Source organism: Bidens hawaiensis, unplaced genomic scaffold (genome assembly GCF_021521415.1).
Source record: "Bidens hawaiensis isolate Kalapana, Puna unplaced genomic scaffold, B.hawaiensis_p1.1 tig00014849_1, whole genome shotgun sequence".
NCBI classification, from domain to species: domain Eukaryota; kingdom Viridiplantae; phylum Streptophyta; class Magnoliopsida; order Asterales; family Asteraceae; genus Bidens; species Bidens hawaiensis.
Genome location: NW_027492314.1, coordinates 136885 through 149137, shown reverse-complemented (window position 1 = coordinate 149137; position 12253 = coordinate 136885). Strand labels below are relative to the sequence as shown.

The 12253-nt window shown below is 36.0% G+C and overlaps 1 protein-coding gene and 1 pseudogene across 2 annotated transcripts; one reads left to right on the top strand and one right to left on the bottom strand.

Moving 5' to 3' along the window:
• Window positions 1-319: 319 nt before the first annotated feature.
• LOC143547891 (uncharacterized) lies at window positions 320-3776 on the top strand. Its single transcript, XM_077039196.1, has 6 exons — window positions 320-569; window positions 661-857; window positions 954-2855; window positions 2943-3066; window positions 3152-3420; window positions 3528-3776. The coding sequence occupies exons 1-6, from the start codon at window positions 320-322 to the stop codon at window positions 3753-3755; spliced, it is 2970 nt and encodes a 989-aa protein (XP_076895311.1). The 3' UTR covers window positions 3756-3776.
• Window positions 3777-4297: 521 nt separating this feature from the next.
• On the bottom strand, window positions 4298-7125 carry LOC143547897 (putative LRR receptor-like serine/threonine-protein kinase At2g16250; annotated as a pseudogene). The gene is made up of 4 exons (XR_013137859.1): window positions 5349-7125; window positions 5146-5274; window positions 5018-5040; window positions 4298-4929 (listed from the first exon to the last, which is right to left on the bottom strand). The product of XR_013137859.1 is annotated as a putative LRR receptor-like serine/threonine-protein kinase At2g16250 (transcript).
• Between the last annotated feature and the right edge of the window lie 5128 nt (window positions 7126-12253).

Here is a 12253-nt window from a genome sequence, read left to right as displayed (position 1 = left end):
ATGACGCAAAAAATATCCCGTGAAGAAATATTATGACTACACATGGTTGGTCTAATAAGTGATAAAATAAAAGGTTAGCGATTAAAATTGGAAGTTATATAAGCCAACATTTAAAACTTTACTCAAACTTTTGAATTTACCAACAATATATAACACAAAACTTTGAATCCGTTACAACTTACAAAACGTACTTGTTTTTGAATTTCAAAACCCTCTTCTCGTTTCCGCCATTAAAACCCACTCTCAAAACTCATCTTCATCCCACAAACTTTTAATTTCCATTTCCAATTCCAATTCCAATTCCAAGTTCACAACAACAATGGAGACCAACAACTACAAAATACCCGCATTCACCGTAATCAAGAACGGTTCTATCCTCAAGAACATCTTTCTCATTCGCAAACAATCCGCAACTCCACACAATCAAGATCCCGCTGAATTCATCTTACTCGTTGGACGCCACCCACACTGTCACATCACTCTCGAGCACCCCAGTATCAGCAGACACCATCTCCGTATCCACTCCAACCCCTCTGCACAGACCCTCTCTGTCGTCGATTTATCCTCCGGTATGATTATTCGATTCATTTGTCTTTATTTGTTGGTTATGTAATTAGTTAGTTTTGGTTTAATTTAATTTGGGGAAAATGATTTGTGTAGTTCATGGGACGTGGGTTTCCGGGAGGAAGATTAAACCGCAGGTTCATGTGAAACTTAAAGAGGGGGATACGATGCGATTGGGTGGTTCGAGTAGGGTTTACGAGCTGCATTGGGTCCCACGTAGCCAGGCTTATGATGCTGATGAACAATTCGTGCCTGCTGTGTGTACGATTAATGAAGAATCGGATCAGATAGTTGTGAGTGTTGCTTTTTTGTATTGTATGGTTGTCTGGAAGGTGTTCGATGAAATGCCGCTTAACGTTTTTTGTTTTGATTTTGTTTTATTTGTATAGAACGAGAAACATGAAGAGTGTTTGGATGTGTCTTCATCCAATGAGCTTCATGATTCGCAATTGAAGGCGTTGGACCTGTTGACAGCTTCGATGAACGACTACTTTGATTCTGATACTGAGGTAGAACACTCGGGTCCGCTAACAGGAAATGAAAATGATGACATCTTTGCTAGTGATTCTATCCAGGCTTCGCCTATTGTGTCAGAAACTACATCTGCAGCACAGGTTTCTGACAACCTGAACAGTTTAGAGGATCGGTTGATGTTGAACGGCTCAAAAACTTCTTGTGATGATACTGAGGTAGAGCACTCAGGTCCACTAACAGGCAATGAAAATGATGACAACTTTGCTAATGTCTCAATCCAGGCTCCGCTTATTGTGTCAGAAACCATATCTGCAACACAGCTTTCTGACAACTTAAACAGTTCAGAGGATCAGTTGGTGCTGAACTGCTCAAAATCGTCCTGTGATGATACTGACGTAGAACGCTCAAGTCCATTGAAGACAGTCAATGGAAATGGTGAACTCTTCACCACTGTTAGTATTCAGGCTCCACTTGTGTCAGAAACTGCATCTGCAAAACGGGTTTTTGACAATTCAGATGATCAGCTGATGCTGAACTGCTCAAAATCTTCTTGTGATGATACTGAGGTAGAACATTCAAGTCCATGGAAAACAGGCAATGAAGATGGCGAACTCTTCACCACTGTTTGTGTTCAGGCTCCGCTTGTTGCCTCAGAAGATATATCTGAAACAGAGATTTCAGACTGCCTAAACAAATCAGAGGATCAGTTGATGCTGAACTGCTCAAAATCTTCCTGTGATGATACTGTGGTTGAACGCTCAAGTCCAGGGAAAACAGATAATGGAAATGGTGAGCTAATCACCACTGTTTGTGTTCAGGCTCCACTTATCGTGTCAGAAGCTACATCTGCAACACAGGTTTCTGAGAACCTAAACAATTCAGAGGATCAGTTGATGGCAAACTTCTCAAAATGTGATGATGATATTGAGGTTGAACACACAAGTCCATGGAAAACAGGAAATGGTGACGGTGAACTCTTCACCACCGTTTGTGTTCAGGCTCCACTTATTGCCTCAGAAGCTGTATCTGAAACAGAGATTTCAGACTGTGTAAACGAATCAGAAGATAAGTTGGATTGGTTGTGTAACAATCTGAGCAATGAGTTTAATCATATCAGTCATGAAAAGGATGAAACACATGATCTTTCTAATGCTATTGAAACACATGAAAAAGATGATTTAAATGAAAACATAGCAAGAAGCAGTAAAATTATCATTGACAATGAGTATCAACAGCAAGCTGACAATGGTTCAGACGGAATTAGAGATGTGGGCTGTGAATTTGAGCAAGTGAATCAGATGAGAATGATGGAAGAATCAGCTACTATGGTTCTTTCTGATGGTGTAGACATGAGTGTCAGTATTGAATCCGTTGATCACGAGACAATGAAGAAAGAATCAGTTTTTGTGCTTCTTCCTGATGTAGCAGAAATGGATGCAGATAAAACTTTCACTCAAGGCATATCCGAAGCCAAAGAAATGCATACGAATCTGCCATCTGCACAGAAACTGTCGGCTTCAATGAAGCTTTTTGATAGTTTAGATGGAAAAGAAGTGGACTTTTATACTCCAGATAAAGAGAACAAGAATCCCAATGCTTGTTCTGGGATATCTTTGTCAAAACAAGCTGTTAATCCTATTGTCTCTGAGGAAAAGTGGATTTTTGGTATTTCACAAAAGTTATTTGCTACTGATGAAGGTGTGTATACAGAACAAAAGGTTGATCAGTTTGTGAATGATGAAGAAGTTTTGAGTGTTTCTTCAGAAAAAGGGAGTAAATCTGCTCAAAAGACTCAAAACGTTATTAATTCCTCTCAAGTAAGTTTGGTGTTTTTCGTTAAAAAAATTTAACGTTCTTAGATTTATAAAAATAAACTGAGAAATGTTCATTTTATTCTTGTTTAGAACTTTACAAAGAAGAGATGGACAATGGTAGTGGACACGAGCAATCTGCTTGACCCGAAGTCTTTGAGGCATATGAAACTTTTGGAAGGCATCAAAGAGACTCGGCTTGTTGTACCCAAAATTGGTAATAAGTCCTGCTTTTCTGTTAATTAAGCTGAAATTTATTGATCTTCATGTTGTAGTTGTAGCTGACAGTTTTCCTTTCTCAGTTGTAAGAGAGCTAATGGACATCAACAGCCAAGTTAGTTTCTTCAACAGAGACTCAAAAAAGGCTTCTTTAGCATTGAAATGGATTGATGAATGTATGATGAATACAAGATGGTGGATTCGCATGGATGATGATGATGAAGCTGTTCATTCATCTACAGCATTACATGATGTTCTTGCAGTTGCCCTCCACTTCCGAGAACAAATTACAGATCAAAAGATCATTATTCTCAGTGATAGCCTCACACTGAAGATCAAAGCCATGGCAGAAGTAAATCCCACAACTTATTTTAGTTGCTTTATTATTATTATTATTATTAATTGTTATTTATTTATTATTTTTACAAATTTGTTAAAACCGTGTTCACATTTTTACAGGGAATTATGTGTGAAGCGGCAGAAGAATTTCGTGCGAGCCTGGTGAATCCATTTTCAGAGAGGTTTTTGTGGGTTGGGAGTTCGGCTAGAGGCCTTACATGGTCCGGTGTAGATGATCTTGATGATATTCTGAGACCAAAGTACCACAGGTTTGGTTTTAATGGGTCACAAAGGCTTAAAGGTTTGAAGTTATTAGCATATGTTAAAGCTAGTCAGCTGGTTAATTAGCTATGCTGCTTGTGAATCTTGTTACTAAAGATTCGGTTGTCATTATATTGGAACAAGTGTAGACAACAACGTTGATGATATAATAGTAATGGATTGAACGTCTGGATTTGAACGCTGTGCAAGTGTGTTTAATATTTGAATTCACATATGATTGATTGTTCAATATAAAATCAACTTCAACTAGATAACTGTATAAATTGTATCCAATATAAATGTTTGTACGTACGGTTTTAACCGTGTCTATATCTGGCAAGCATTTGCTTACGAGTGCTTATGTGCGTGTCTATGTTTAAAAATTCAGTAAGCCCAACGCAGTAACAAAGGATGATGGCTTTAAACACAATTCAAATATGCCACAAAGCTTCAGTCTTTGCAATTTACACTCGGCTTCAAATGGATCTGGATCCATAACAAAGACACCAACTTTGCAATTTGCAATTTACACTCAACTTCAAATACATGCTTTTTGAAACCACAAAATCACATAACCACAAAAGAATTTGGCCTCAAACTTTACAGTCACCCCATCATGGTGACCCCGATCCCGCTAAAAACGATGCCTTTGGTTGACGTTTCAACCCATTTTAATGTTGACTTTACGGTCTCTCCACATCATTGTTATCAATAGGTTCTGGGAAAATCTCACTTGAAAATCTTCTATCATTTGCACCACTTCCCTGTGAGTTATCTCTCCCCGCTTGCTTCGGACCACTATTATTATCTTTGTATGTTTGACTTTGACTATTTATACTCCCTGAAAAACTCTGCCTCCAGCTACCAAACAAAGCAGCACTCCATGACCTTCTTGATGAATTGTTTCTTAATCTTCCTGAACTGAAATCTTCTTCCCTTACAACCCTAAAAGGGGTCTCTAAGGCTTTCAAAATATGAGCCATTTGAGGCCGTTTGGCGGGCTTTGGGTTCAGGCAAGACTTAGCCACTATGGCTACAGCCCATACCTCATCCAATAAATCTTCGTCTATAATTAGAGATTGGTCCACAATCTTGGATACCAATTCTTTGTCATAGTTGTTGATGGAAGTCAACGTTTGGTCAACCCATTCTTTTGTAGATGAATCTTCTGAACCGCTGATTCCAAGTTTACCCGTAACCAGCTCAAGTAAGACTTTTCCAAAACAGTATACATCATATGCACATATAGCAGGCGCTGATCCTGTATTCCAAAGTATCATCAAATATATAAATCTTGACTTGTTAAATGTTGTACAAAAGTAATTGAAGTTACAAAGATGTTCACGTACCAGATGGAGTTGATTCAGGGTTCCTGCACAATCACGAAGACAAGAAAAATATATAAATAAAAGGTTAATTATAATTCCAAAAACAAAATTACTAGTTTAAATATCTAACTCTTTGAATAAATACTTACGAAGATATACGAAGCAGCCTTGTAATTACATTCTGATTATTATCAACTCCTTGAGCACACACTTCACTAAGGCTTCCGAGCCGTACATCATATTTATCATCAAGTAGAATACTGCTTGCTTGAATATCTGCAAATCAAAGATAAAAGTAAATAAATGAACAAGTTAAGATAAAAATAACTCATTTAATAACTGAAATTTTTACCTATGAACAAGGGGAGGACTGCATTCATGATGCAAGTAAGCTAACCCTTCAGCAGCTCCTGTAGCAATCTTTAACCGTGTGATCCAATCCAACGACTGTAAACCATCGTCTACCAGACTAGTAGGTCTAAACAAAGACTTTGAAAGATCTCCATTTGGCATGTACTTATACACCAAGAGCTTCTCAGTTTCATGTTCTAAACAATGTCCCATAAGAGGCACCAATCTGGTGTGCATACCCTTACTATACAACTCCAGTTCCGTCATGTAACAATCTTTTCTTGAAGATCGCATATCAATTCTTTTAATAACTACTTCAATCCCGTCTTCTAACGCCCCTGAAAAGATATCTCCACTGTGACCGTGCTTAATTAGGTTTGCATCACTGAAACCACTTGTAGCTTGTAGCATTTGCTCATATTTAAACGAGTTTGTTAAGCTTACTATATCAACAGGTATACGTTTATCCTTTGTGTTTCCTTCTTCTACAACAGGCTCTCTACATTTGCACTTCTTTGACTTACACTTCTCTTATTAAATGTTTTCAGTAACAAAACCAATACTATAACTATAATTATAACGACACCTAGTCCACCAAAAACTCCCGCCAAAACATATTTCAAACGGTTGTTGTCCTTTTTTCGGACCGGAGGTTGCACTGGAGATATGGGATTTCCATCAAAAGGAAGACCGTTTGAAGCACAAAACGCCCTGCAATCATTCAAACTCCTTTGATCCGGGAGTCGAAGAAAACAGTTTCTTGATAAGAATGTTCTATTTCCATTTGGGACATCTAAACCTTGAAGACAGTTATTGGATACATCAATCAAATCAAAAGATGAGATACTGGAATTCACGCTTCCATAAAATCGATTGTTCGAGAAGTTTAACGTAGCGTTAGAGAATGTTGATAGAACCGGAAGATTACCAGTTAAGTTGTTGCTAGATACATCAAGAAAGAGAATAGCTTGAAGGTTTATTAACAAGCTGGACGGTAACGATCCAAACAACGAATTGACGCTAAGATCAAGGTTAACCAACTGAGAAAGATTTGCAAGCTGTGTAGGCACATTAGAAGCAAGATTATTATTAGAAAGATTCAGATAATTCAACCTAGCAAGCGATCCAAACCCGGGTGGGATCGGGTCAGACAAGAAATTCGAAGACAAATCAAGCCGTGTGAGATTCCCGAGAGCTGAAAACGACGAGGGAATCGACCCTGTCAGCATATTAACCGAAAGGTTCAACTCCGACAACGACGAAAGCTGCCTTAAAGAATCCGGGATATTCCCAGTAAGCGAATTACCCGATAGAAGTAAACGAGTAAGTTGATTCAACGACCCAATCGAGGACGGAATCGGACCGAAAACTGAGCTAGACCTTAGGTCGAGCACCTGGAGTGCATTCAGATTCGACCCGAACCAATCCGGTATCAACCCGGGAAGACTAAATCCAGAGGAATTAAAAGAAACCAACTGACTACAATTCACCAAAGCATCAACAGCAAACCTGGGGTTAGTCCGGCCAACCCGAGTCCGTCTCAAACCCGACAAGTTGATCCCGGTAACCCGGCCGTTTCGGCATTCAACCCCGGTCCAATTAGCACACGGGTCAGACTTCCTCGGCCACTATATGGCCCTAATACCCAATGAAGCTCGGAGATCAAACAAAGCTGTTCGTTCTACCGTTGAACTCAGTGGCACCACCTGAGTCAACACCACCGAGTTAACTAGCAACAACAAGAGCACACAGATATGCAATTGTACCTTGACTAACATAGTGCCACAAGCTAATAGTTATTATTAATAACTGAGGCCATCATACAAGGATGATTATATTATTACAACTGAAGTACAAAAATGAAAAACCCAGTTTTGAAATAATAATTAAATGCATTATAGAAAGAAAGAAGGGTATTTACTGTAGAAATTAATAGAGAAATGAAACTAAAGAAGTGATCTTTAATGGTTGCTCATCAATGGAAGCACCATATGCTCAACAACAAAGGTGAAGAATAATAAATATGGCTCAACTCAACTCAACTCAACTCAACTCAACTCAACTCAAGGCTCTTCAACACACAGTTTGTGTGTGTGAGAGAGAGAAAGATATTATAGACAGAGGAGTTCGTTGACCGAAGAATGAAGGAAGAAAGGTGATATATTTGTTTTTGTATTTTATTTAATCAAATAATATAATAATCATAATGGTTAATAAATAAGGATATTTATTTTTATTATATTATATACGTGTATCATTGATTCATTATATAGTGATCTTGCTTTATCTACTTGTAATCTTTAATAAAACTGGATCTCTCACAAAAAAGAATTTTGGGAAAACAAAAATGGGATATAAAATAAGGCATGTTCAATTGGAATTTCTTTTTGTGGGTAGTAAATAATAAGAGTTTTTTTAGTTGTGGTTTTTTGTTTTATTGGTGCAAATGATCAATTTGACATCACAAGGGGATAATTTACTATTTACGTGTACCTTTTGAGGGTCACTTGTTGATAGGAATAAGCTAGAGCTTGGTTTTCCGTTTTTTTTAAAACGTATATATTATGAGTCAAGCGTTCTGTTCAGAATATCTACGACCAATAAACACCAAAGACCAATAGAAACATGTTACAAGAGTTCACAAAAATAAAAGACGGATTACAAAGATAATGGGACGTTAGAGCTAGTTTTCAAACAAGAATAAGCCTCCTCTTTTATCATCTCCATAACTTGTACCTCCCGGGTTCTGCTATTGTTGAAGATCGTCTCTTTTCTAGTCTTCCATAGTATCCAAACTGTTTCCTGTTCTCTTTAGCAAGCAACTTGAAACATAAGCATACAACCTAGAAAAACAAATTCAATATACCTTGAGTTGACGAAATTAAAACCAGACCATATGACAATTGTAAAGATAGGAGTTTCATGCTATTTTATTCACACATTGGAATGTGTTAGTCATCTTTGAGTATGTTGGAGATTGATGTTGATTCGTTATCCAGAGGAGCATATGACCAATATTGTACAGTTGGTTTGATTATTTAAACTGATTATTGAAAAGATAAATGAAAAAGATTATGAAGATTTGTTCGGTGAGTGCTGATCAAACTAGCAGGTATGGTTGGAAAATAATCTTTTAAAGAAAACGAAATCACACCAAGGGTTTAGATATATAAGATCATTAACTCAACTTTTATATGAATGGTTTGATTAATCATAATTTGACATTCTGGATTAGCTAATATGAATTCCTGATCATAGGCATCAACAATTATATCTAATACGTAACTGGTAACCAGAGGTTCCTTCACAACATGACTCAATTGAGGACAATTGTATGCTTCATTAAACTAAAAACAATCAATAAACACTAGCATGCCTTAATCCTAATAGCAGTAATCATCTCATAATGTCAATGATGCAAGAAAATCTCGACTGCCACGAGTTTAAAACAATATTAACAATTAAAAGCATGTAACTTTAATCAAATATGACCAATAGTTCAGAAAAACATACATAAACCTAAATCTTACAATCCAACACCTGAGAATGACTCAGATGAACTAGCCTTGCATTTGCAGCATCTGGTAGAGATTGGATCTTCAATGAATGGTAAGAGTGGTCTCGGGGGCTCCAAAATCGCCATTGTTAGCCCCATAGCAGCTGGAAGCAGAGGTTCTCCCTTCTAATTCATCATGACGTCTTTTTAACTAAAAACCCTATTTTTTTTTCGAGTTTTAGGATGCTTTAGGACCGCATGCCAAATCCCTTGCGGTCCACAGCGTGCTTTTTTTATTCTTTTTCCTAACAAGGCTTGCTTGAGGACCGCAAGCTAGTTTCCATGAGGTTCGCGGTGTGCACTTTTAATTATATTCTTAAGTTGGTTGCGCCCAACAACCACATTCTTCCTGCAGTCCGCAACGAGCGATTTTGGTATAATTAATTCTCCATCTCTAGGCTTTTTACTTTCACTAACTCTTCGTTTCAAGTCCATTTTCGCTCGTGGTCTTCTCGACACTTCATTCATGCTCGTATAAGCCCCAAATTAACATCTTTAACGATTAATGACATGAAACACATAAGCATGTATGAATACCATTGTTTACACTAAAAACCAACTAAAACTAAAAAAATAATATAAATAAATATTAAGCTTATGCCCGACCATCATTGGTTGTCGATAGTGGTGGCGGTTGGTGTATGGTGATGATAGTGTGTAAGAGCATCCATGAAGGCACATCGTTGTGGAATCCAGATGATATTGATAAGAGGTGGATGAGTAAGTCATAAACGAGACTGATTTGGGGTGGAAGTCTGGCATGGATGTCTGATTCTGCAGACATGGTGCGAACACAAGTGGTGGGCCTACACCAATGGTTTCAAGTGATTAAAATAACAAAAATTCAATTTTTTTTTTGAAAATAGAAGGCTTTTTAACCGCATTTTTTTTAATAAAAAAGTTCATTACTTATAAAATTAAAATTTATAAATAGCACCCACATACCTTTATCGTATTCCACACCCATACAATTATCGTAAAAAACACACACTTTCAACTAACAAATGGATGGTAACACTTCATTTTAGTAATAGCTAAACGATACCACAAATGTAAACTTGAGCAAATAGATCCTAACTCGAAGCCTGAGCCAATTCCATAATACAAATGTCGGATTTGGCCAATTTCAACACCTCGGTTTTCCATCCTTTGAGTTCCATATTTATTAGCATGCCCAAAATATGCAACACATTCGGTTTCAACCATATCATTCTAACTTTGATCCGTTCGCATCTTATCAATCACCTCTATCTACTCAATCATTCTAACAAAATATGTATTTTATATTTTTAATTTTAAAATACATTTTATCATTTAAACATATAGGACATATAAACAAATAATATGTTGTAAAATTAATTTGATTAACTATAAAATTAGTTGTAAAAGTTGATGATGATTTGTCGATTGAAGATTTATTGTTGTGGTAGAAAATAGTGCTTTTTTAAGAAAGTTTGAAATATGAGGTGATGTTAATTAATATTTGTTGTTGTAGATGATATGAGATTAGTGCAAGTGAGAATAGTTGTTAATTGTATAACTAATTAAAAGTTTTAATAAAAAAAATTGAAAGAATGAATGGGAAATGATACATTATACACTCTACCTTTACTTGTATGCTGTATCAACTAAAAGCAAACAATGATAATATGACCAAAAATATCGTCCTGGATGATATTGTAATTATGATAGGACAAATTTCATAAATTACTCTAAAAGCTCATTAATATTTTAAAATGTAAAAGTGTATATTTTGAGAGTTAAGGTGTAGCTTTCGAATCTACCTTTTGGTGGAACATTTGTAAGGTGGTCTAACTTCTAAGAGTATATGCATTGATTAGTGGTAGTTCTTTTATAGCTAAAACTAGGTAATAACCCGTCGCGTTGCGGCGGCGCAACGATGCGAATTCTAGTTAGGTTCGTAAGGGTAACGATAATAAACCAAAAATAATAAACTCATAGAATATGAATGTCAATTGTATAGGTTATAATAAAAAAACATATTTAAGACGACTTGTAATTGGTTGGTTTTATCCATGTTGTGCTGCTCCGGGTCGACACAAATTCAATCGATATTGGGGTACAGAATAGGAACAAAACAAAAAAAAAATCAATTCGTTAAAGCTCAAATACAACACATTCACATATCTAAAAAAAACACGCGTGTTTCTACAGTTAACCAACGCGAGTTTTGTTGGTATCAGATTACAAGACCAAAACTAACCAAAAGATAATTTCATTAACGCCTAAATACAACAAATTAATATATTAAAAACAAACACTTGCGTTGCTACGGCGACCCGACACAAATTCAGTTCGCATCAACGGTATTGGCGCTAAATCGTTGATATAAATTAGTAAGCCCCAAAAGAATAACATAATTTAAAACAAAAAAAAAATCATGTTCCAACGGCTTGCAAACCAACGCAAATTCTGTCAGATTAACAGTATCGGCTATCAGGGCAAACTCATAAACATAAAGATCGGGCCGTAATTAAGTTGATATCGGTTAGGTTTGTATGGTACCATATGTAAAACCAACGGACAATCAAATAAACAACACTAAAACTATACCCAAAAAAATATACTCGTTAATGCTCAACCATAAATTCGGTCGGTATCAGTTAGGCTTGTTACATATCATAGTATAATTCGGTCGGTGAAGGTAAGGTTCTTTACAGACTTGAACATAATTTGGTTGGTATCGGTTATGTTTGTAACATGTACTAGATCTTAACCATTTTATTATCAAATTTAAAACAAAAAAATTAATTAAATCACTTGATCAAAATACAAAACAAAAAAATTAAAAATTAATTACCCAGCCAATCACAAGCCGCCAAGTGGCCCAATCATCTTCTAGCGACACCAACATTCTAATTTATACTATAGTTATAATAGTAAGCATAAAATAGATAGATGATGTTTCTGCGTAGTAATAATAACTTGCATATTATATATTGCCGTGATAAAAAAGAAGGTGGAAGATATACATATATTTTTTGGAGAAGGATGTTTTGAGAATTTAATGAGTTATAAGAACTTTAATAACTTGATATGTATCACACAATCATTTAAATAAGTATATAATATATAGTTGAGATTAAATCTGATTGAAAAATAAATTAGGAGGGAGAATAAAAATGCGTGATGATAACACTGGTGTAAACGTTAGTTACACACTTACACCTATGTAAAAAGTCGATTCGGTGTGTAAAAAAATACTGTAATATTTTTACGTACATGTAACCTACATATTACATATATGAAAAAAAAGATTTAAAAACAAATTTGTTACGTTGAGTTCATTCGAGTTCTTAAAACTCAAAGCGACTCTAAAAAAATCAACT